General features: G+C 47.4%; 2 protein-coding genes across 5 annotated transcripts in view; both read right to left on the bottom strand.

Moving 5' to 3' along the window:
- The window catches only part of LOC131198295 (uncharacterized), a 39941-nt gene extending 29231 nt beyond the window's left edge, over nucleotides 1–10710 (bottom strand). The window contains exons 1-6 of the mRNA XM_058182782.1: nucleotides 10479–10710; nucleotides 9194–9429; nucleotides 6362–6753; nucleotides 4152–4278; nucleotides 2351–2467; nucleotides 742–858 (exon numbers count right to left, since the gene is read on the bottom strand). Of these exons, the coding sequence (XP_058038765.1) occupies nucleotides 742–858; nucleotides 2351–2467; nucleotides 4152–4278; nucleotides 6362–6736 (736 nt within the window). The 5' untranslated portion in view covers nucleotides 6737–6753; nucleotides 9194–9429; nucleotides 10479–10710. The remainder of the gene's footprint in view (nucleotides 1–741; nucleotides 859–2350; nucleotides 2468–4151; nucleotides 4279–6361; nucleotides 6754–9193; nucleotides 9430–10478) is intronic.
- Nucleotides 10711–12690: 1980 nt separating this feature from the next.
- Nucleotides 12691–24422, bottom strand: LOC131196509 (zinc finger protein 777-like). 4 transcript variants are annotated; one of them, XM_058179313.1, is made up of 6 exons: nucleotides 24250–24422; nucleotides 17807–18202; nucleotides 16219–16345; nucleotides 15384–15497; nucleotides 14529–14783; nucleotides 12691–14164 (listed from the first exon to the last, which is right to left on the bottom strand). In XM_058179313.1, exons 1-6 carry the CDS (start codon nucleotides 24271–24273, stop codon nucleotides 12999–13001), a joined length of 2082 nt encoding a protein of 693 aa, XP_058035296.1. In that variant the 5' UTR covers nucleotides 24274–24422; the 3' UTR covers nucleotides 12691–12998. The 4 variants fall into 4 exon arrangements, with proteins under 4 accessions (XP_058035296.1, XP_058035297.1, XP_058035298.1 ...); XM_058179314.1 differs by having other exon boundaries at nucleotides 12703–14164; nucleotides 17807–18199; XM_058179315.1 differs by lacking the exon at nucleotides 24250–24422 and adding an exon at nucleotides 23402–23917 and having other exon boundaries at nucleotides 12703–14164.
- Between the last annotated feature and the right edge of the window lie 1380 nt (nucleotides 24423–25802).

Below are 25802 nucleotides of genomic sequence, written 5' to 3'. Positions count from 1 at the left end.
GACTATTATTATTCAACTATGTCAATATATTTTGCACTCAATGTTTTTCTGACTAATGAAAATTGGGATGCCGTTGTAACTTCGAACAGACATTAAGTGAACAGTTGTAAGTGGAAGACACCTTTATTTAACTATAGGTAGTACTCAAATTACAACCATAATTGAGCCCCAAATTTATGTTGCTAAGTGAAACAATGGTTGAGTGAGTTTTACCTCATTTCACAACTTACCTTGCCAGTGTTGTTAAATGAATCATGACAGTTGTTAGTCACACGGTTGTTAAATTAATCTGGCTCCCTCATTGACTTTGCTTGTCAAGGTTGCAAATGGGAATCATGAGACACTGTGACTGTCGTAAATATGAACCAGTTGCCAAGTGTTTAAATTTTGATTCTGTGAGCACGAGGGTACAATGGTCGTTAAGTGTAAAAAACAATCCTAAGTCATTATTTTCACTGCTGCTATAACTTTGAATGGACACTAAATGAACTGCTGTTAAATCAACAATTACCTGTATGGTAATATATTTTGCATTTAATGTTTTTCTAAAACTGAAAGCGTGCTTTATTCCTTATATCATTTTTTTAATCCCCATGTGTCCAGAATTCCAAAGTATCGCAACATTTTGACCAGTGAGGGAAACCAGAAAAAAAGGTTTCGTTGACATGAAGCCCCTTTTTGGGCACTACAGATCCCCCCAAAAATCTGCCAAATTTCCAAATGCAGTTAATTGCCACTTACCAATGCCGGAGGCTTGTGGGACCCTCCGTCCTTCCCCATGTTCCCCTTCTCGACCTCCTTGTGCGTGACCCCCTTCTTCCACTGGGGAGGAGAGACAGGGTCTAAAAACCAGGATTTCTGTATTGGATGACATAACAGAGAGGTTGTGATGACCTGAGATAAGGCACAAAGACCATACAACCACCTGAGAGTTCAAACTTCCCTTTAATGCTCCAACTTTCCCCCAATGCTTCCACATTATGCAAGCCCCAGAGGAAAACGTTCTCACACACACACACACAGCAACCTCTGGCTATACGCAGTCCAGCGAACACTGTTAGTACAACAGCTTCATAAAACAAGAAGTCCAGCAAGGCAAAGGAACAAAGAAATGAATCCACAAAGCAAGGAATAAGCAATGAGTCCACAAAGCAAGGAAGGAGCAAGCAGTCCTGCAAACACCAGATGTTGGCAACGGCACACAAAACTCCACAAATTCAGCATTTCTTCCCTACAAACGCTCCTCCCCACAGTGTCTCCTTAAGTCTCAATCCCCAGGTGTGCCTTGTGAAGAGAGGCGGAGTACTCTCCTCCCGAGTCATTGAGTCGGCTTGCGCTGTAACGGTCTTCTCTCCACTCTCCATGTTTGCGGATCAGGAAAGGGCTGTCCTTGCTTGTCGCCTGAGCTCCATCACTCCTCATTTCTACTGCCTGCCCTCTTGGTCGTCCTGCCCCTGTTCCTCCCTGATGGCAATCTGTCCCAAACCAGAGGCCCAGGTCTGCCTCATCCTGCTCCTCCTCGCCTTCTTCCAAAGCCAACAAGGCTGCCCCCTTGACCTCTGTAGGCCCCAGCTCATCTCCTCCTCGGATTCAGGCTCCGACGAGGGCATGACAGGAGTTTTCACTGGAGAATCAGGCCCTGGCAAGACTTCATGGTTTTACTCGATTGTAAAATTAACAGCAGACCACAATTCAGTCCAAAACCTCCATGGCTAGGCATGTTAAATGAACTTTGCCCAGTTTAAGAACTTTCTTGATACAGATGTTAAATGAATCACTTAAGCAGTGATTAAATTAGTCATACGGTTAAGTGAATCTGCCTTCCTTCTTGACTTTGTTGGTCGCAAAAGGGGATCACATGACCCTGAGACACGGCAACCATCATAAATATGAGTCAATTGCCAAGCGTCCAAATTCTGATCATGTGACCACAGGGATGCTATGATGATAGGGTGAAAAATTGTTGAGTTCCTTTTTCCAGTGCTGTTGTAACTTTGAACGGTCACTAAATGAAGGATTGTAAGTCGAGAATTGCCTGTAGATGCCGGTTTGGGGTAAAACCCTTGTAAATTTTGGTCCCAGGACCACAGGCCAGGTGCTGAGTACCAAAAATGCAATCTTGCATGCGATTCTGTGTGTCTGGTTGACCATCAAAACCAGTTATTAGCATTGTTTGGCGAATCTGCTGTCAATTCGCACAGTCACTAAGCAACTGGTCATAAGTTGAGGACTACCCATACTTAATAATCCCACCTCCTGTTTTGTACCCTGTGAGCTGGGTTGGGCCAAGAAGCTAGCTTAGGAATTCTTGGAGTTGAAGTCCACAAAGTTACCAGGTTTGGAGCCTTACCTGGGCTGGGTTCTGAAGGTATCACCCTGTCTATCGTGGCTGCCTCCTCTTCTTCAGCACAGGGACGTTCCCCTTGTTCGATCCGGGACAGGAGATCCGGTTTAGCGATGGCATAGTCTGTTGGACAAAAGAGCACACCCTTCGAAAGATAAGCTTGATTAGTTTGAAAAATACATGCAGTCCTTGACTTACGACCACAATCGAGCCCAACATTTCGCAACACAATTGTTGCAAAAGTCAATCACTGCAATTGATAAGTTAGTAACCTGGTTGTTAAGTGTACCTAGCTTCCCCATTGATTTTGCTTGTCAAGATTGCAAAAGGGGATCACGTGACTTGGGACACAACAACTGTTGGAATTTGTTGTTGGAATGTGGTTTTATACAACAACTGCAGTAGTATTCAAGCCAGTAGATGCACTGTTTACAAGTTTGGATCTATGCTCTTTTGTTCAAAGAAGAGTTACTTGCTCCCCCTAACAGTTAAAAACAGTTGAGCAGTAAAGCATATGGTGATGGTGCTCTTCATTTTCTCTAGTGTTATATATAAACAGATTTCCTAGCAGCAATGGTCATAAGTATGAGTCAAGCATCTGAATTTTGATCATGGGCATGATGCAAAGGTTGTAAACGTGAAAAACATTTACAAGTTCCATTTTTTTCAGTGCCGTTGTAAGTTTGAACAATTACTAAATGAACTGTTGTAAGTGGACGACTAGCTGTACATCAGCCATCTACCCTGTTTAGTTGCCAAGTCTCTTAAGAGCCCTCTTTTAGGCTGGGAGCACCTCATAAATAAAATGGGGTGTCAGCACTTCAAGTCCGTTAAAAAAATAAAGGTAGCCTAAAATTTATGTTGCTAAGCAAGACATCAAGTGAGTTTTGCCCCATTTTATGACCATCCTTGCCACAATTGTTAAGTGTACCGCTCCCATTCTTAATTTAGAAACATAGTTGTTAAATGAAACTGGCTTCTCCGCTGACTCTGTCAGAAGGTCACAAAAGGGGATCATGTGACTCTGGGACACCGCAACTGTCATAAACACATGCGAATTACTAAGGGTCCAAATTCTGATCACACAACCACGGGGACGCTGCAACAGTCAATAAATGTGAAAAGTGATCCCAAGTCCCTTTTTTCAGAGATGTTGTAACTTTGAATGGTCACTAAATGAACTGTTATTAAGTCAAGGACTAGCTGTAAAATAAAATCTAACCCTACAAGAACATCCGATAGGAACCAAGAAGATTGTTCAGGTACACGAATGTCCCTTGCTTCCTATCGTCTTACAAATCCCTCTGTGGAGATGCCAAAAATTACAATTTCAAAATTGTATTTAATTATAAAATGTCAAGATGTTAAAATTATTTCCAATGGGCGAGCACAAGTCTCGCTCCCTAAAAGGTCTTCCTGATTTATGAGTTTCTCAACACGTTTGAGAGTCGAAGAGCTGTCCAAACTACCATATCCAACCCTTGGTCAAAATGAGAACAAACCAAAATAGTGCTTCCAAAGGAAACTGAAACCAAACAGGAGAATTGGATGAACAGGACTGGAAATTACAGCAATGCTCTCCAGGTGTTCTCCTGAGGAACTTCTAGGGATCAGTCTGGAAGGAGGCCATCATCTAGAGCAGGGCTCTCCAACCTTAGCTACTTTTGGATCTTATCTTTGAAGTCTACAAGCCTTAAAACTGACTACATTGGAGTCCTCTGATCTAGACAGTTCCTCAATGTTCATCAAAGAAGCCAAGATTCATGTTTTCAACCCATGAGGAGCAAAAGCTGATTTTTTAGTTTACCCAAGGAGACCAGTGACTCGTAGTTACTCTTCATCACGTTCTTGTAGAGTTCCTTCTGCCATTCCTCCAGGTTGCCCCACTCCTGCTCCGAGAAATAGACAGTGTTGTCTTCAAAAGTCATGGGCACCTGAAAGCACATCAGTTAACGGGGTTTGGATGGTGTTCACATGGACCACCCTGGGCTCCAAAATTGGCACTGTTTGGAAGGAGAGGTGACCCATATCTCCTCCATTTAAAACAAGCATGGCTTAGTGTGACCTATAGACAGCAGCCCAGGTCGATAGGCAGGAGATGGGCTGAGCATCCTTCGTCACAGAATCCTAAAATGGAAAGAGACCATTTTGTTTTGGAGTCCAAACGGTGTTCACCACCCTTGATTAAGACTCAGAGTTAAATTCCGCTGGAGGCAGCTGGGTATCTTAAAAAATCAGTTTCCAAGAGATTTAACTGCTGCGCCGGTTGGGGGGATTGGGAGTGGGAGGCACCGTGTATCAGTGGTTCTCCTCCTATCTCTCTGACCAGTCGCAGACGGTGTTGACAGGGGGGCAGAGGTCGACTGCGAGGGACCTCACTTGTGGGGTGCCGCAGGGGTCGATTCTCTCGCCCCTTCTGTTCAACATCTATATGAAGCCGTTGGGGGAGATCATCAGTGGCTTTGGGGTGAGATACCAGCTGTACGCTGATGACACCCAGCTGTACTTCTCCACCCCAGGCCACCCCAATGAAGCTGTTGAAGTGCTGTCCCGGTGTGTGGAAGCCGTACGGGTCTGGATGGGGAGAAACAGGCTCAAGCTTAATCCCTCCAAAACGGAGTGGCTGTGGATGCCGGCACCCCGATTCAGTCAGCTGCAGCCGCGGCTGACTGTTGGAGGCGAGTTATTGGCCCCAAAGGATAGGGTGCGCAACTTAGGTGTCCTCCTGGACGAACGGCTGTCGTTTGAAGATCATTTGACGGCCGTCTCCAGGGGGGCCTTCCACCAGGTGCGCCTGGTTCGGCAGTTGCGCCCCTTCCTTGATCGGGATGCCTTGTGCACTGTCACTCATGCGCTCGTTACCTCTCGCTTGGATTATTGTAATGCTCTCTACATGGGGCTCCCCTTGAAGTGCACTCGGAGGCTTCAGTTAGTCCAGAATGCAGCTGCGTGGGTGATAGAAGGAGCTCCGCGTAGCTCCCATATAACACCGCTCCTGCGCAGACTGCACTGGCTACCTGTGGCCTTTCGAGTGCACTTTAAGGTGTTGGTTACTACCTTTAAAGCGCTCCATGGCTTAGGGCCTGGGTACTTACGGGACCGCCTGCTGTTACCACATGCCTCCCACCGACCCGTACGCTCTCACAGAGAGGGACTTCTCAGGGTGCCGTCCGCCAAGCAATGTCGGCTGGCGGCCCCCAGGGGAAGGTCCTTCTCTGTGGGGCTCCCACACTCTGGAACGAACTTCCCCCGGGTTTACGCCAAATACCTGACCTTCGGACATTCCGTCGCGAACTGAAGACACATCTTTTTATTCGCGCGGGGCTGGCTTAAATTGATTTTAACAAATTTTTAAATTCTTATTAACTAATTTTAAATTGGGTTTTTTAGCTTATTGCATATTTTTACTTTTCAGGCCAATTTTAAAATAAATTTTTTAACTGCATTTTAAATTTGTATATTGTACCGTCTGTTTTATTCTTGCCTGTACACCGCCCTGAGTCCTTCGGGAGAAGGGCGGTATAGAAATCAAATAAATAAATAAATAAAACTAAACGCTGGCAGGACAAGTACTGAATATATAGTGGGAGTAATGTATATTCCCTCACACTGATGATGTTACTTACTTAATCTTCAAGAAAACCATAAAGTTCAGGGAGCACCTAGCACCTCTCAGTCCTTCTCCTCCTCCTCTTCATTCTCTTCCTCCTCTCCACCCATCCCTTCTAGCACTGATAATGTTACCTAGTTGGGTCATGAAACATCTCCAAGAAAATCACCAAAATCAGAGAGCATCAAGGATCCCACAGTACTTTCCTCCCCTTCTTCTGTGCAACATTCCCTCTCTTCTACACTGATATCGTTACCGAGTTGGGTCATGAAACATCCACAAGAAAACCCCCAAAGTTAAAGAGCACCCTGATCTCAATTCCTCTAACACCCTCCAAATTAAGAAGTTCTCCCATCATTGCAAACCCTGCAAGAAAAACCAAGCAACTTCCATCCCAATCCTCCAACCTTGGGCGTTTCTCCCTTGGATCCTGGGGGAAGTCTGAGGATCCAGAAGTTCTGGTTCTTCAAGAGGTTCTCCATGTTCTCCAGCCTCCTCTGGAGCAGCCCATATTCCTGGATCAAGGTGCCCAGAGCGGTCAATTTGCACTCCATCTGGTTACCGAAGTCCACCACGGCGTTCTCACAATCCACGTATTTCTTTTCGTTGGTCATCACGCGGCGCTCCAGATTCAGCAACCGGCTGGCATGAGCGTCAACTTTCCTCTCCACTGCTTGGATGGCAGCCACGACGGTCCAGAGAGAAAGCTCAGCCATGTTTTGCTTGACCTCCCGGTCAAAGGTCTGCTCAGGGAGAAGAGGGACTGGCTGGCGGGACTCCATCTTCCAATCTGGGAATTCTTTATTGACAAAGAGAGAAAGGCCGCTTAGAGAATATTGGTCGCTGTGTGGGGTCTTTGGTTGTCACTGAGTTGCTGGACCATGTGGCTTTTCCCATAGATGTTTCATCACAGAACTAGGGAACGTCATCAGTGCTAAGAGGGAGTGGAGTTTGTTCATTAAAAAAATATATAAAAATAAGAATCCACTGTTCCTAAAACTGATGATGTTACCTTGTTTGGTGATGAGACACCTGCAAGAAAACAACCAAGTTCAAGGAGCACCAAAGACCCCACAGTTCTCCACCTCTCTGCAACCTCCCCTCCTTTCTAGTCCCCTCCACCCTCCTCCTCCCCACCTCCTCCCTTTCCACAAACCTCCCTTGTAATCCTCTCCACCCTCCTCCTCTCCACAAACCCTCCTAGCACTGATGATGCTCCCTAGTTGGGTCATGAAATGTCTGCAAGAAAGCAAAGAAGCTCAGAGTAGACCAAGGACTCTACAGTCCTTTTCTTCTTCTTCTTCCTCCTGTCCGCAAGGCCCACTCCCTTCAGCCACTGGTGATGTCACCTAACTGGGTCATGAAAGGTTTGAAAGAGAACCACCAATGCCAGAGGAGCAAGGACCCCAAAATTAAGTTGTCAGGGTTCCAAGGAACACCCTCCAATGAAATAAAGCTCTGAGGCTTGAGGTTCCCCAAAGTTCCAATTTATTAGCGATGTCACGTTGACACAGCTGGGAAAGCTTCAAGGTTTTCCATACCCAGCTGATAGTTCACAGCCCTGCCCCACACCCACAAGTTCATCACATTATCTAATCAACTCTTCCCACTCCACTGGATACAACCTTCAGGCAGTCAGAGGCAGGCAAAAGTCCTTGAATACAGAATGTTGTTATGTCTAACTTCCTACCCCTCCAACAACAACCCCCCTCCCAACTTCTCCAGCTAAAATCTGCGGTAGTTAAGAAGCAAAAAGAAAATTGTCTTCCAAAGCTGGCATAAGTAGAATCAATTATTTTGAAATGCTTCAGGTTGACCTCCCAGGTCCCTTCCAGCTCTGAATGGTATTGGTCTCCTTCTTGGGGAGGGGGGTTATACTAGAAGACCTCCAAGGTCCCTTCCAATTTTGTTATCCTCTTATTCTGAATGTTATTGGTTTTCTTCCTGAGCAGGGGTTTGGACTAGAAGATCTTAAAGATTGCTTCCAACTCAGTTATTCTCTGATTTTGTAAGGGTCTCTTGCTGGAGCAGGGGGTTGAACTAGAAGATCTCCAAGGTCCCTTCCAGCTCTATTCAGAGGGCAAGAGTGTGTGAGAGTGCAAGAGAGCCAGCCAGCCAAGTATACAGAACATATACAACATAATATCCAACCGTACTTTTTCCCTGTTTGTATTATAGCTATTTGCATTTCATCATTTAGTTTTTTAAAAAAAATACCTTACTGTTTAAGAGACAAGACAAGAGACAAAAATTTAAATTAGCAATAGCACTTAGACTTATATACTGCTTCATAGTGCTTTTACAGCCCTCTCTAAGTGGTTTACAGAGTCAGCATATTTTCCCCAACAATCTGGGTCCTTATTTTACCGACCTTGGAAGGATGGAAGGCTGAGTCAACCTTGAGCCTGGTGAGATATGAACTGCCGAACTGCAGCTAGCAGTCAGCTGAAATAGCCTGCACTCTAACCACTGCACCAGCTCTATATTGAACTCTTTTTCCTTTCAATTTGTCTACATTCATTAGCAGATACCTAGTGCATTACAAGCAGTCCTTGATTTACAATGATTTGCTTAGCGACCATTGGAAGATACAACGGCACTGAAAAAAGCCACCGTTTTTCATACTTACGACCATCAAAATTAACATGCTCGGCAAAACTGACTCGTATTTATGACTCACAGGGTCCGGGGGTGGGGTACATGATTCCCCTTTCACAATTTTCCAACAAGTGAAATCCATGAGGATTCACTTAACTCACAACAGCAGTGAGTTGCTTAACAGCCCTGGAAAGAATGGTTGTAAAATAGGGAAAGAACCATCCTTTCACTTGGAAATAGAAATTCAAGGTTTGATTGCGGTTGTAAATCGAGGACTATTTATACTGGAAGGGTAACTTCTTAACTAAGTTTGATTTTTTTACTTTCCCCCCTTAAAATAGCTGGCATATCCATAATATTTAAATAATTCAAAGTCCTGGTAGGGATAAATTTAAATAGATTAACAGAGTTGGAAGGGACCTTGGAGGTCATCTAGTGCACTGATCACCAACTGGTGGTCCACGAGAAAATTTTGGTGGTTCACGCAGAAATCTTTGTCTTTTTGCATTTTTTATATTGCACTCATCCTCAAGCTATGGTCCCTGGGCCGGAAATGGCCGAGAGCAATTAATCCGGCCGCGGGAACACAAAGCCTGCCCACCCGCCGACCCCCCACTCTTCAGGCCGAGAGCAAACCTCACCTTGAGTAGAGAGGTGCAAGCCACACGAGCTGGAAGGTAAGACCAAGAACTGGCTGTGCTCAGCCGAATGGCTCCTGGGGCTGTGTTCAACGTTCTCACTGTCCCATGCCACAAGTGCGTTCTTTTACACAACTGGCTTGCCACAAAGGAAGAGCTGAGGCAGAGAGGTTCCTTCCATCATCTCTCGCTTGAGGGTAACTGTCGGACTGGCTGGAAGAGCAACGTTCACCCGGTTGCTGTAAGGATGAGGAAGCAGGCTGTGAGAACCAACAACGCACAACAAAGACTCACTTCTATAGTTTCCTTTTTTATATGTTTATAACCTGTGCACCAGTATTTTTTAAAATAACAGAAGACGGCAACGGGGTTTAATGTTCCTCCTATTTCCACACCCCCACCACCACATAACAACCCTGTGAGGTGGGCAGGACTGGCCCAAAGTCACCCAGCTGGATTGCATGCCTAAGGCAGCACTGGAACTCCCTCCCGAAGGAGAAGAGCAGCCAGGATAGGGAACTCAGCCGCCGCCCCCCCGCCCCAATCCAAGAATCTCCCTCCCGTCCAGAACTACAACTCACATCATCCACAACTGTGGCGAACCAAGCCTTGCTATGACGCCCGTTTTTGGAAGCCAGCCGCCCTCTCCCACCTCCCAAGCCTACGGGGAGGGTCCCCCTGGGACACAACTCCCATCATCCCCCACCGGGCCAACCCAGGCCTTGCTGGGCCTTTAGGACGAACCCCACCACCCCACCTTCGGGAGAGACAAACAAACACACACACACCCACCCCACAATTCAGAGGGAGGCTCCCTCTGGGCCAGAACTACAATATCCATCATCCTCGCTAGGCCTTTAGGACTTCCACCCCCCACCCCGCTTCCGCGGGAGCCAGCAACAACGCCCCGCAGTCGGGGAGGGCAGAACTACAACTCCCATCATCCCCCAACTGGAGCAAACCAGGCCTCGCTAGGCGTTGAGGACCACCCCCATCCCCCCCCACGCCCCACTTTTGGGGGCAGCCTGAAACACCCCCAGCCCGAGGGGCCGGGTCCCCCCCCCGGAGCCAAAGCTCAGCAGAGGGGGGGCTCCCTCCCTGCAAGGGCGACCCCCCCATCCAAGCCCGGCCTTTGTTCCCCAGCGAGGAGAAAGGAGGGGCAGCCCAGCCCCCCCTTCTCCCAAACGGGCTCCGGCCCCCCAGCTTCCAGCCCGGAGAGGGGGGGCGCCCTTCGAGGGACGGGGGGGCGCGGCGGCGGCGGGGGGGGGGAAGAGACGCGCTTACCTACCGGAGGCGTCGAGCGAGCGGCCAGCAGTGAGCAGCGAGGGGCGCGCATGCGCAGAGCCGGGGCTTTCGAGGGAGGGTGGGAGGGAGAAAGGGGTGGGGAAGACGCTTTCCTTGCGCGACCGGAGTTGGGGGAAAGAGAGCGAGAGCGAGCGAGAGCGCATGCGTAGCGAAAGGAGGTGTTTGGGGGTTTTTTTCCCTGCGCGGCCGAAGCCGGACGCAGCGCCCCCTGCGGCGGGAGGGGCGAGGGCGGGGCCAGGAAGACCGGCGCGCCTGCGCGACGGAAGGCGGAATCCGGAAATTAGAGCGGAATCCCGGAAACAAAACTAAACAACAGAAGCCACTTCCGGGTGCTTTGCCTGGCATCACTTGCCTGGTTTCTCCCACCCCCAAAAGCCCCCTCCCCTTGCCTAAGGCCCACCCGAGACCCCTCCCCTTGCCAGAAGGGCCCCCCAAAAGACTCACCTTGGCTAAGGCCCCGCCAGAAGCCCCCTCCCCTCACCTAAAGGTCTCTTGGGATCCCCCTCCCCTTCTCTAAAGGCCCCACAGCGGAACTGCTTGCCGCCAGAGATTGTGGGTGCTCCGACACTGGAGGTTTTTAAGAAGCGACAGGACAGCCAGTTGTCTGAAATGATGCAGCGCCTCCTGCTGGTTGGACTAGAAAACCTCTAAAGTCCTCCCATTTATGACTAACCTGGTTGCTGCTGTCCTTACGATTTATATTGACTGTTTCCTAATATGATTTGATTGCTTATTTGTAGCCTATGACTATCATTAAGTGTTGTGCCTTGATGAAGGTATCTTTTCCTTTATGTACACTGAGAGCTTATGCACCAAAGACTTGTGTGTCCAATCACACTTGGCCAATAAAGAATTCTATTCTATTCTATTCCAGCTCTATTCTGATTGATTGATTTGACATGCAGAGATTGTGGTCTTGTGGGAACCACTAGGAACTGAGCAGCTCAGAGTTGAGATCAAAAGTACCACGCAGCCAACAATGGTCATAACGTTGAATAAAAGCATCACTTTCTTAATCACTGTTGAACGTCTTTAACTTTAGATGGGCAGGATCGGAGAAAAACACTTGGTGAGTCCACCACTTTTCTGGAACAAAAAAAGAAATGGCTGGCTGCGAAATTCTGGCAGTTGAATTCCACACATTTTTAGGTGGCCTTATTTGGAAAACACTGATTTAAAGGGAACTTTTCATGTGTCCACTTTAGTTACAAAATCCTCTCCTCCCTCCAGAGAAAGGACTTAAAAAAACATCTCTCAATTGTATCAAAAATCGAGACAAAACAAAATATAAGCAAGCCAGAGGCCTTCCACTGGCAAACCTCCCAAAATAAACAGATATTCCTCAACTTACATTTGTTTAGTGACCAGATACGGCACTGAAAAAAGTGAGTTATTACCGTTTCTCACGCTTATGACTGTTGCAGCACCCCTGTGGTCATGTGATCAAAATTAGGACCGACTCATTTTATTGCAGTGTCAAGTGATCCCCTATGTCAACCTTGTGACAAGCAACTCCAGAAGTTGTGGGTGCTTCAACACTGGAGTTTTATCAGAAGAGTTTGGGCAACCATTACTCTGAAATGTTTCAGGATGTCCAGCTTGAGCAGGGTTGGGCTAGAAGACCTCCAAGGTCTCTTCCATCTTTTGTCATTGTATGTTTCTTTAAGGGTCTCCTGCTTGAGCAGGGGGCTGGACTGGAAGACCCCCGAGGTCCCTTCCAACTCTGTCCTTGCACAATTGTTAAAGTCAATGGAGAAGCCAGATTCACCGAAAATACTATCTTGTTACTCTTGAACTAGTAGTAACAACTAGTAGTAACAACTGCAGTTGTTCAGATAGTAACTGAAGAGTTACTATCTGAACAACTGCAGGGATTCACTTAACAATTGTGGCAAAAGGGGTCGTACAAGGGGGCAAAGCTCATATCCCTCTCTCTCTCAGTGATAGAAATGTTGGCCTCAATTGTGGTTGTAACTCGAGGGGTAAGCATACAACAGCGAGAAGGAAGGCTGGGCTGTATCCTTTTCCAGAGGCGTCGCTGAAGTCTCTGGGATTCTAGGAACAAATTGCTCCGGGGGCTTCCCCGCAGCCCGTCATTCCCGCTACTGATGGCTCTGCCCTTCCTACTGGTATTTCCGGGAAGGGCCCCCCCACTTAATAACCAAGGAAAGAAAGCCAGAACTTTAAGCAGATGCTTACCAAATCAATCAGGCTCCACATTTATTATCAAAAAGAACAGGAGGGGGAAGGGGACGGTCAAGGAAGCCAGAAGCGTGGAGAATATAGTTTGTGTTCATCAAGGTTACAGTGCTGGAAGAGATGAGGGTTAGTTGAGCCAGAAATCCGTTACTGGCTTGGAGGGAGGGACCTCGATTCAGTGCTCCGGTGGGCAGAGAGGTAGGTATCTCTGCAGGACGTCCTTCCCCCTCTCCCCAATTGTCCTCTGTCCCCGAATACCAGGGCTGGCTTTGGGGGGATGGGGGCAGGAAACAGGGAGGGTCTGTCACTCCCCCATGTGTGTCCGCAAGTGATACTTGAGCGACTGCTTATAGCGGAAGCACTTAGCGCACTCCGTACACGGGTACGGCCGCTCCCCAGTGTGCGCCCGCTGGTGCTCGAGCAGGTGATGCTTCTGGGTGAAATTCTTCCCGCACTCAGCACAGTGGTACGGCCGTTCGCCCGTGTGGATACGCTGGTGCTCGAGCAGATGGTGCTTGCGAATGAAACCCTTGCCGCACTCGCTGCAGGCGTGGGGCCGCTCTCGGGTGTGCACCCGGTAGTGGTTGGTCAGCTTCGACTTCTCGCTGAACGTCTTGTCGCACTGGCTACACTTGTACGGCCGCTCGCCTGTGTGAGTCCGCTGGTGTCGCAGCAGGTGGGACGGCCGACTGAAGGCCTTCCCACACTGCGGGCAGATGAAAGAGAGCTCGGTTTTGCCAGCATGCACCCGCTGGTGCATGGCCAGTGAGATCTGCAGCCGGAAGCTCTTCCGGCACTCGCCACACGAGTACGGGCGCTCACCAACGTGCGTGATCTGGTGCTTGCTCAAGCTCGACTTGTGGCTGAAGCTACTGTCGCACTCGCTACACTTGTAGGGCTTGCCGGGCGGTGGGGGCGGCTGAGGCTGTTGCTTGAAGCTACGCTTGTTAGGGTAGGTCTGTCCACGGCGGGGCGGAGGAGCCACCCCGCGCCGTGCCGTGTGCAGCCGCTGGTGCAGGAGGTACTGCTGCTTGATGCGGAAGCTGAGGTCACAGGCATGGCACTCGTAGGGCCCCTCCTTGAGGTGGTTACGCTGATGGATTATGTAGTTGATCCGCAGCATGAAGCTCTTGCCACAGTCTGGACAGATGTACGGCCGCTCGCGTGTCCGGTTTCGCTGCTGCAGGGTGACCGGACGCGTTTCAACACTATTGTCTCTCTCGCAAAGCGGGGCACAGATCCCCACGGTGGGTCGGGATGGTTTGGTCACCCTCTGTTCCTCCCGTAGAACCTCCACGTTGCAAGTCAGCGAGCAGGGTGGCTCGGCTCGGGATGAAAACAACCCCCGGGTCTCCAAGCTGACGGGGTCTTCCTCCTCCTCCTCTTCTTCCTCCTCCTCTTCCTCCTCCTCTTCTTCCTCCTCCTCCTCCTCTTCCTCTTCTTCCTCCATTTTGATTACAATCCCGTCATCTTGCAAAAAAGACAGAAAAGCAAAAGAAAATCAGGGGGTTGCACGTAGCATTGTGCGGTGAGAAGAAAAACCATTTACGGCTCAAAATTTCCTGCGACGGGCAGGAAGATGAATCAAGGCAGTTACCATCCTCAAACTGTATAGAAACTGTAAAACATTCCAGAGCCTCTCAGGGTATTTCAGTATAGATAGTCCTCAACTTACAACCAAAGCATGCTGACTGGGGAATTCTGGGGTTCAAGTCGACCCCACTTAGCATACCATCTGGAGGATTCTGGGAATTAAAGGCACACTGACTGGGGAATTCTAGGAGTTGAAGTCCACCCCTTTTAAAGCACGCCAGCTGGGGAATTCTCTATTCACCTGTACAGTTGCTGTGCTGCACAGTGACTCTCTTGATGTCGCCGAAGTTCACGTCGAACTCGCTTCCTTCCTCCAGGTTATTCCCGGCAAAGTTTCCCAATGGGGTGGCTGCGCTGTAGGGGCTGCCGCAGGGGCCTTCGGGGTCCAGACCTTGGAAATCTCCCTCCGAACTCCCGGATATTTGATGTTGCTCCAGATCTCCGGGACATTCGTCGGAATGAGGCTCTTCCGTTTTGATCACCACCCTGATGCCGGCTGCAGGGAGGAAAATATCAGAAAAGCTTCAACTAGTCCAGTACAGGAGGTCCTCATGACTTACGATGCTTCGTTTAGCGACCATTCAAAGTTACAACTGAAATTTTGCCCTGAAAAAAGCAACTTAGGGCCATTTGCATACTTACGACCGTTGTATGGACGTGGTCACCATTCAGACGCTCAGTGAACTGACTCATCTTTATGATGGTGGCACTGTCCCGGGGTTATTTAACCGACTTTTCCAACCCTCTGACAAGGAAGGTCAATGGGGAAGCCAGGTTTGCTTAACAACTGGGTTACTAACTTGATAACTGTAGTGATTCCTTTAACCATTCTGGGAGCTGAAGTCCAGCCCTCTTAAACCATGCTGGTTGGGGATTCTGGGATTTCAAGTCCTCCCCTCTCAAAGCATCTGTCAATGGTTGGAACGGTCATCGGCAACGGTCAGAACCCTGACAGCATCCTGGCTAGGGGATTCTGGGAGTTGAAGTCTTAGAATGAAATGAGATTAATCTCATTCTGGATTAATCCTTGCTTCATCTAAAGATAATTTCATTTAATTTCCTTGCAAATCTCTTCCCAACAGAGCCCGAGACTCACCTGCTGTGGCATCGGGAAGTCTTCCCTGTTCTCCCGAGTCCTGATCGTCTCCATGACAAGAGTCAGTTGCCCGCTCGGTCTGGGACAATATGCCTGGCTTGGAAATGGCATAATCTGCAGGGGGGGGAGGAGAAGGAGAGGGGTCAGCCCTTGGATTTAGGGCCAGGTGACCAGACTCAGGTTCAAAATGCACTTTGGGGGGGGTCAGTTATGGGGAGAGGTAGAAGCAGGGACGCATATGGTGTGCTTGAGGAAAAAGATAGCATGTTGTGCCCTGGGCACCTAAAGCAGGTGATAGGGAGATGGGGAAAGGGAAGGAGAAAGAAAGAGAGAGGGTGGGAGGGAGGGAGGAAGGAAAGGAAGGAAGGAAGGAGGGAAGAAAAAAAGGAAGGAAGGAAGGAAGGGAGGGAGGGAAGGAGGGAGGGAGGGAAAGAAAGAAAGAAAGAAAGAAAGAAAGAAAGAAAGAAAGAAAGAAAGAAAGAAGGAAGGAAGGAAGGAAGGAAGGAAGGAAGGAAGGAAGGAAGGAAGGAAGGAAGGAAAGAGCGAGCCCCCTCCCCAAGCAGGAAACCATTATAGAATCATGGAATGGCAGAATTATAAGGGACCTTGGAGGTCCTCTAGTCCAACCACTGCTTAATCAGGAAACCTAGACCATTTGAGACAGGTGCCTGTCCAGTGTCTTCTTGAAAACCTCTAGTGATAAAGAACCCACAACTTCTGGTGGGAAACAGTTCCTCTGGTTAATTGTCCTCACTCTTAGGGCAGTTCACCTTAATTCCAGGTTAATTGGAGGTCACCCACCCACCCAACTGGAGCAAGAGCTGCGCCCACTTACCCAAAGAGACCAAGGACTGGTGGTTGCCCTTCATCAAATTCTTGTAGAGTTCCTTCTGCCATTCTTCCAGTTTCTCCCATTCCTTCTGGTTGAAGTAGACCGACATGTCATCGAACGTCACTGGCACCTGGAACCACAGAAGTCGGCATTGATGCCCGACACCGAAAACTAAAACCTCTCTCCTTCCTTCCTTCCTTCCTTCCTTCCTTCCTTCCTTCCTGTGGTCAAAATTTGAACACTCCGCGACCGATGCATACTTATGATGGTCGCAGTGTCCTGGGGTCACGTCATCCCCTTTTGTGACCTTCCGATGAGCAAAGTCAATGGGGAAGCCAGATTTGCTTAATCACCATGTTACTGATTTAACAGCTGCGGTGATTCACTTAACAACGGTGGCAAGAAAGGTCATAAAATGGGGCAAAACTCACTTAACCACTGCCTCGCTTGGAACTTCGGAGCTCAATTATGGTCCTAAGTTGAGGACTATCTGTGTTATTATTTTCTCTACTGCCTTGCAGGTATGCCAAGCGCTTCTTTGCTGGCGACAAATTCCCGGGATGTCTAATCACACTTGGATAAATCAAAGGCAGGATGGGGTGTCAAACTGGCGGCCCACAGACCGGATGCACCAGGCGCAGGCCATGCCCACCCCAGCTCCAGAAAGGGGAAAAAATGTCGCAACGGCAAGTTTCGCACCTGTGTTCTAACTGAAGGCCGAAGCTGGCTGGCTTCCAGGAATCAACACCCTGCATCTATCTGTGCAAGAAAACCCCACAACGGACAAAAGAGGTTCTGTCCATTAGCCCAGAGTTCCCCAACCTTTCCAGATTGGTGACCCAAAGTGGGGGAGGCGACAGGGAGACAATTTTGTGGGGGACAGCCCAGGGCATGTGGGCCTGTGTGCACACACAGAAATGCCCTGATGTTTGCAGCAACACTTGCATGAGTGGATCCGTGACGCTGGTGTGAGTGGGGCCATGTGTACATGCAGAGGAGCACGGACCTCCTGTCTCCTCATGTGGCCCAGCGGTGATTGGCCAATGGCCCTTTAGAGGGCCACGGACCACAGGTTGGGGACCCCTGCATTAGTCCAACACACACAAACACACAGAGGCAGCCTGGCTTCTCGCCAAAGCCAAGTCCTCGAGAGGACCAAGGCTGATTCTGCTATGGTCATTGGCACATTCCGTGAGACTCTCCATCCCTGCCTGCGACCCTCTTATGTCCGGGGACCGCAACATTTGGGGCACCAGGGACCGGTTCTCTACCCCAGACCAAGCGGGGGGAACGGTAGTTCTCCAGACCGCCTGGTTCCTAAACCCGATGGCTTTGATTGTTTGTGCAACTTGATTCCTGGTGAGCTGTGGAGCAGCTCCGGGATGAGGACTGACGCCAGGCTGTGGACTGGTGTAGGGATGATGACCGGCACAAGGTTACGGATCGGGGTGAGGACCAGGGCAGGGATATGAGGACCGGTGCCAAACTGCGGACCGATGTGGTGCCAGAGCCTGGGAATTGGAAACTCTTGATCTAAGTCAACGTCTCGTCCCATTGAAGTCTCCGGACGAATGTCATGAGCCAAACCTACTTTCGGGATCTCGCCCTTGGAGCCCGGCGGGAAGCGCAGGATCCAGAAGTTGCGGTTCTTCAGCAGGTTCTCCATGTTTTCCAAGCGGCGTTGCAGAAGGCTGTATTCCTGAATGAGTGTCCCCAACGCGGCCCACTTGCTCTCCAGCCGGACGCCGATGTCCCCCGTCGTCTTCTCGCAATCCAGAACCTTTTTCTCCACCGTCCCGGTTCTGCCTTCCAGGTCCAGCAGGCGGGTTGTTTGCGAATCCACCTTCTTCTCCATGGCTTGGAAGGAGGCCACCAAGGTCAAGGCGATCTCGGCCGCTTGGTCCTCCCGGTCGAAGACTTGGTCGGAATCAGTGGGCATTGGTGGAAGACGATGATGGGTGGGCGTTGCATCCCGTTGAGATGCCTGCTGGGCAGGATGGAGAGAGGGGACAAATGAATTGGAAGAAGAGCAAGTAAAGGAAACATTGATAACCTGGGCCAAAAATTTTAGATATTCAGTTGAGTTAGACAGATGGCAACAACTATGGGAAAGAAATTACAAATGAACAATGTCCACCCCATATAAAGAAAATCAATATAAAATGTTTTATAGATGGCACATGCCTCCAGAAAAACTACCAAAAATGTTTAATCAGCCAAATGTTGGCAATATCATCAGACACCAGGATCTTATTATCATAAATGGTGGACATGCTCACAAACTAGAAATTATTGGAGTAAAATTAAGATATAGTTAGAAGAAATGACTCAACAACATATTGATTTAAAACCTGAGCTGTTCCTATTGGGTTTCCTTCCAGAGAAAATCAGTAAAGAAAATATATATATATTTGATTATACATGTAATAACTGCAGCAAAGATAGTATTTGCGCAAAGATGGAAAGTAGAGAAAATCCCTTCGGAAGGGAAAGTGATTAAAAAAAATCTTAGAATGTGCAGAAATGAACAGATTAACTTTGATAATTAAAGGAAGAGAAGATACAGAATATTTTAAGATATGGGGACAGTTTTATCATTGGTTAGAAAATAGATATAAATAATTGAATAATTAAATTAGAGAATGATATAATAAAAATGTTGTATTGTGGGAGTGATGTTGTAAAAAAAGAGAGAGGAGGAGTAACAAGAAGAAGTCACGGAAGAAACACCGAGATGACGCACGGAATGATTGATGTATTATGTGTTTGTTTGTATATAAAACAATAAAAAACTTTTTACGAAGAGAAAAGAGACAAATTTAGGAGGGAACCACTGGTGTTTACGATGCCACATCTCCCCATGACACGTGGTAGTTAACTTACAATGTCACCTCATTTAGTGACCGCTCAAAGTTACAATGGCCCCCTCAAAAGGGACCGTTTTTTCACTTATAACCTGTCAAAATTTCAACGCTGCACAACTGGCTCATATTTACGACGGGCGCTGCGTCCCATGATCCCCTTTTGTGACCTTCAATTAAGCAGGAAGCCGGATTCATTTAATGACATGCTCATGGTCCTTTAACGAACGCCTTGCTATTTTTGACACCAGAAATTTTTGGGGTTTGATTGTGGTTGTCAGTCAAGGACTAACTGTATGTAGAAATAGGCACTTTTGCCACTTTGATTTTATTATTAAATTTATTTGCTGTCAGTCTCACTTTTGGGCTGTTCCTCAATTCCCTGGAAGATTATCAGTACAGGTAGTCCTTGATTTACAACCGTTCACTTAGTGACCGTTTGAAGTTGCAGCAGTACTGAAAAACTACGTCACCGCATCCCTGAGGTCGTAGGATCCAACATGCAGGCGCTCAGCAACTGAATCATATTTATGAGGGTTGGAGAGTGCCGGGGGTCTCCGTTTGCGACCTTTCCAGCTGGCTTCGGTCGAGCCAAGTCAAGGATTTGCTTCATGGCCACACAATTCACTTAACTGCAGCGGCTCTCTTAAGGAGCATGGTGGGAAAAAGTCATTTAAAAAGGTGGGACTTGCTTAAGAGCCTCTTCACTTAGCAACGGAAACGCTGGCGCCATCTGCGGTTGTAAGTCAAGGACGTTCTGGCCTGGGCTTCCTGATATAGTAAAAATCACACAATTAATCCCAAACACCCCCCCCCACACTTTTTTAATTATTTTAACTGCTGTGAATTCCTTTCACTCACAGCACCTGCTGTGTGTCTTGGTTTACAAACCAAGAGTTTGTAAATAGTGCAACAGAAGTCTGCCACGGTCCTTCGGATAAGGCTGGTAAACACCCATCTTTATCTTCTTTGACACGCTGCCAAAGACCTAATTGGCCATTATCTTGGCAAGGCCACACAGAAACACAGAGTCAACAACGAAGCTTCAAAGAACAAACTGACACCGTGCACAACGTTGCTTCCTGCAAAGGGCCCATATGCCTTTGCTCTTCCTTTATGTCTTATGGGATGGGCCGATCATCTCCAAGCCTTACTCCCAAGTCATCCCTTTTGTTTTAACTGTTCTTGCCTTTTGGCAGCTCTGCGCATGCGCGCACTGGGAACAGGCTCCCCCTGTTCCTCTGCCTCTCTACTGTCTGCCTATGCAGGCTCCGGAGTCCGCGCATCGCTCCCAGATGGCCCTGGTCCCACCTCTGCCTCCAATGCAGAGCCCTCGTCTGGGCCCCCCCCCCAGCCTCCAGGACCAGCTCATTGTCCCCCCCAGCCTCCTCACTGTTCGACTCTGCTGCCAACTCCACGGACCACAACAGACGTATGGTTTTATACGGAATCCTCTTTAGCTGAAGGTTTCTGTTTTTGGAAGAGGGAAGACTAAATAGTTTTTAATTATGTTGAGGAATCTGATCGCAGCTTAATAGGCAAAGGAAATTAATTTAAAAGCTGCATTCCTTTTTTTTCTTTCCTTTTTTCCTTCCTTCCCTTCTTTCATCCCTACCTTCTTTCCATCATTAATTCATTACTTCCATCTTCCCTCCCTTTACCTTCCCTTTCCTTCCTCCTTCCCTTCATTTTCCTTGCTCCCTTCTCATTACTTCCTTCTTTCCTTCCCTTTCTCCTTTCCTTTTTTCCTTCCTTCCCTCCCTACTTCCTTCATTTACTTCCTTTCCTTTTCCCTTCCTTTTCCTTACTTCTTTCCTTCCCTCCCTTCCTTCCCTCCTTTATTCCCTTCCCCTTCCTTCCTTTTTCCTTCCCTCCTTCTCTCCTTCCTTCCCTTCCTATCCATTTTTTCTTTCCTATTTTCCTTCCTTCCTTCCTTCATCCCCCTCTTCCTATTCATTTCTTTTCCTTCCTTCCTACTTTTTCCTTCCTTCCATCCTTCCTTCAGTTCATTCACTATTTCCTTCTTCCCTCCCTTCCCTTCCCTTTCTCTTTTCTTCTCCCTCCCTCCCTTCTTCCTTCCTGTCTAAGGGTTCAAAGCAGAAAGCTTCTAATTATTAGTCTTCCTTTTGACCAAATCAGGAAACAGATTTATTATTTTCAATCCAGGATATGAAACCACTATTTTCAATCACAGTTAATATCCCGGCTTATTCCAAACATGGTAGGCACAATTAACTACAAAGGAACCTCGGATTAACTGGAAGTTTCTTCGGAGTACTTATCCAAGCATCTGAATTTTGATCCTGTCAGCTGTGGGGATGCCACAATGGTTGTGAAGTGTGAAAAACTGTCGTTAAGTCCCTTTTTTCAGGGCTGTTCCAACTTTGAGTGGCCCTGAAAAAAGAAACTAAATGAACTGTCGTAATTCGAGGACAACACGCTTGAAATATAATTTGAATTCAAAATTTATTCAATTGAAGGCAAAATAAACACGACAGCCAAACAATATGAATTAAAATACAATCAAAAGCCAATTTAAAAGTTTTGAAAAAACCAGACACCTGTCATTCATCAATGAATGACAGGTGTCTGAGTTTTTCCCGGCTTTTAAATTCCTTCCTCGGAAGGGAATTCTATAAAAATGGTGCCATCATTTTGTAAATAAAATGCCAACTACTGGAAGTCCTTGAATTACGATCACAAGGGAGCCCCAAATTCACGTTGCTAAGTGAGACATTTCTGAAGTGGCTCTCGCCTCGTTCTGTGTTTCTGGCCACTGTGGCTAATTGAATCCCTCCAGTCGTTTACGTAATAGGGTCATTAAGTGAATCAGACTTTGGGTCACAAGAGCGGATCACATGAGCCCCTCGGGACATTAAACAAATTGGGTTTCCGCCCCCCATGACAACTTTGTCGGTCGGAAAGGGGATCATTGCGACCGTCGTAAATACGAGTCGGTTGTCAAGCGTGGAAATTTTGAGGCCGCGACGGTCATTAAGCATAACACAAGTCTTCGCGGGCCCCCCCACTTTTTTTTCAGGGACATTGTAAGTGGGAACAGTCCCTGAATGAATCAATGCAGCCCCAAAAGAATATTTAACTTTTTTTTTAAGTCAGATTTTTATAACTTTTTAGTAGCTTGTTGTCCATCTGTAAGACGGGCGGCCAAATAAATGAGATAAATAAATATAAATACATGCAACTTAACAAGGGGAGAAACATATTTTTTCATTAACTGAAATTTAGCTTCCTTTTTTCTTTCTTTTCTTTTCCTCCTACCTTCCTTCTGTCATTACTTTCTTCTCCCTCCCTTCCTCTTCCCTCTTTTCCTCCCTTTTTCCTTCATTCCCTCCCTCCTTCCTTCTTTCCTCACTTCCCTTTTCTTTCCTTCCTCCCTTTTCCCTCCGTTTCTTCATTTCTTCTTCTACCTTCTTCTTCCCTCCCTTCCTTCCCCTTTTCCTTTCTTCCTTACTTTTTCTCCCGTTTTCCTTCTTTCCATCCTCCCTTCTTCCTTTCCCTTCCCTTTGTCCCTTTCCTTTCCTTCCTTTTTTCCTTCTTCTATTTCCTCCTACCATCCCATCCTTTTTCTTCCACCTTTCATTCCTTCCTTCTCTCCTTTCCTTCCCACCTTCCTTCTGTCATTAATTCAATACTTCCTTCTTCCTCCCATTCTCTTTTCTTCCTTCTCTCTTTCCTCCGTTCTTCCTCCCTTTCCTTCCTTCTACCCTCGGTTCTCTTTCCTCCTTCTTTCCTTTCCTCCTCTTTCTCGTTTTCTTTCCCTTTCTCCTTCCTTCCCTCCTTTTCCTTCCTTCCTTTAGTTCCTTCTACCATCCCTTCCCTTCCTCCTTCTTCTCTTCCTTCTTTCCTACATCCATCCATTACTTTCCTTTCCTCCTTCCTTCTTTCCTTCTTCCTCCTTTCTTCCTCTCATTCACATTCATTACTTTCTTCTACCCTTCCTTCCCTTTTTTCCTTCTTTTCCTCATTCCTTCCTCCCTCCCTTCCTTCGTACATTCAATACTTCCTTCCTTTCCCTTATCCCCTTCTTTTCTTTCCTTCCTTTTCTCTTTTCTTCCTTCCTTTCATTTACTTCCTACCCTTTCTTCCCTTCCCTTCATCCTTTCCTCCTTCCTTCCTCCCTCTTCCTTCCTTCTTCCCTCCCTTCCCTTTCTCTTTCCCTTCCTTAGAAATTTAGCATCCTCTGACAGTTCTTCTCTGTAGGGCATCTCTCAGGTAGTCCTCAAATTACAACTGTTTCATTTAGTGACCGTTTGGAGTTCCAGCAGCGCTGTAAAAGTGACTTAGGACCGTTGTTTGATGCTTACGACCGTGGCACCATCCCCCTACGGGTCACAGGCTCAAAATCCAGAGGCTTAGCAACAGACTTGAATTCAGGACCGCCGCGGTGTCCCGACGTGATCCCGTCTCTCGACCGTCCAACGAGCGGAGCCCGATTCCCTCGCCCACCGCCTGAGTAGCTTAACACGTGCAAGAAAAGCCACAAACTCCTTTTAACAAACGCTTCACACTGCAACGTAAACCTGGAGCTCAGTTGTGGTCGCACCTCGAGGACAGAATATAAAATACGGAATGAATAGAGCAGAATGCATGAATGGGGAACAGAAGGGAAGCAAAGAAGACGGAATAAGCAGAACAGAAAGAAAAGAGAAACAGGGACAGAATGAGGAAGTTGGAAGCGAGCGTCCAGTCTCCAAGCCAAGCCCCAAGAAGGCTGGCAGGCAGCAGTCCAGCCCGGGGGCCCCAACCCCGGCCCAAGAGCCCCCCCCCCCGGTGCTTAGGGGAGGGTCCTGCAGCCAAAGCCGGCCTCTGGGGCCGAATCCCGCCCCCCCCCCCGGCCAGGCCCCGAAGTGGCCGAAAGAAGCAGCGGTCCAGCTCCGGAGGGGGCGGCATCCCAAGGAGGAAACAGCCGCTCCTTCCTCTCACCCGCCCCGCCCCGCCCGCCACCGCTCTTCCCGGTCGCCACCTCCCCCGCGCGCTCTCTCTACGCGCCGCTCTTCCCGGTCACCCCCGCGCGCGCGCCTCTCTCTACGCGCCTCCAGCGGCTCTTCCACTACCCCCCGCTCCGTTGTCAGACGGGCCTTCTGGGAGGCGTCCGAAACTGTGGGGGCCCGTCCGGTTTCTCCTCCTCCCTCCCCCGAGGTCCACCCCTCACCTGGGCCGGCGCCCCCCCCTCCATGGTCCTTTGTTGCCCCCCCCCCGCGACGGGGCGCAGCGCCGCACAACGAGACTCAGCCGGGCGAGGAGGAGGAGGAGGGAGGGGGAGGAGGAGGAGGAGGAGGAGGAGGAAAAAGCCCCGCGGGGTCCTTGCGACCGCCGGATGGCTTTGCCTGCCCGGCTGCGCCTGCGCAGAAGGGCTCCGCCGCTGCGTCAAAACCGACGGCGGTCTAGAGTTCAGGTTGGAGTAGAATCCGCTGTACGGTCGGTTCCCCCGCGCAGTCAGAATGAATGGAATGGAATGGAATTTTTGTTGGCCAAGTGTGATTGGACACATCAAGGAATTTGTCAGAGGTCACAAATACACACACCCGCCCTTGCTAGGTTTTATTTATTTATTTGACTGAGCTGGGAAATTGAAAGGGGATCAATATGGCATTTCAAGGGAAGAGATGGGCTGATCTCTCCATCCTAGTGTGAACTCTATAATTGGCTAAGTGACTGTATGACTTGAATTTAATAACAAGGGCCAGGAAATCAAATGAAGTGAAGGGCCTCTGGTGGCTCAGCAGACTAAGTCTGTCTGTTATTAACAGCAGCTGCTTGCAATTACTGCAGGTTCAAGTCCCACCAGGCCCAAGGTTGACTCAGCCTTCCATCCTTTACAAGTAGGTAAAATGAGGACCCAGATTGTTGGGGGCAATAAGTTGACTTTGTATATACAAATATATATACAAATAGGATGAAGAGTATTGCTTGACATAGTGTAAGCCACCCTGAGTCTTCGGAGAAGGGCGGGATACAAATGCAAATAAAAATAAAAAGATAAAAATAAAACCATCGTGAACACTATCCAGGTTTAATAACCGTTAATTAAATAATAAATTTAATTAATTATTTTAAATCATTAATTTTAATATTAATACTAAAATGTTAACTATATATTTGAGATGTTCATATTTAATGTGTGTAAACATATAGACAATATTAAATATATTTTATTATATATAATTAAATAAATATTACCATAAATATTAATATTAATTTATTAAATTATTAAACACTGCAAATTATTATGAAATGGTGTAGGCAGGGGGTTGGACTAGAAGACCTCCAAGGTCTCTTCCAATTATGTTATTAATTGGTAATTAATAAAAATTTAATCTAAAAACCATTTTGTTTTTTATCAATGTTTACTAATGGTTTAATTAATAATAAATTACCAATATTAATTTACTGTCAAAATATTAAATATTATTCATATTAATGTATTATACAATAATTAAATATTGATGCTATTTTTATATTTTATTAACACTTATTATTAATATGTGTAAATATACATTGCAATAATGCAATATAAATTGTAATAATATAATTTATGTGAAATATAATATATGTTTATATATTTATATAATGTAAATAGATAATATAATATTAATGGTATTTTTGTTAATATTATGAATATAGTAACTTTAATAAAATATTCTTTATTAAACCAATAAAGATTGGTATTAAAAGATGCGGGCAAGCACAGGGAGAGGGGAATAT

This window comes from Ahaetulla prasina, chromosome 4 (genome assembly GCF_028640845.1).
Source record: "Ahaetulla prasina isolate Xishuangbanna chromosome 4, ASM2864084v1, whole genome shotgun sequence".
NCBI classification, from domain to species: domain Eukaryota; kingdom Metazoa; phylum Chordata; class Lepidosauria; order Squamata; family Colubridae; genus Ahaetulla; species Ahaetulla prasina.
This window is presented reverse-complemented; position numbering and strand designations above follow the sequence as displayed.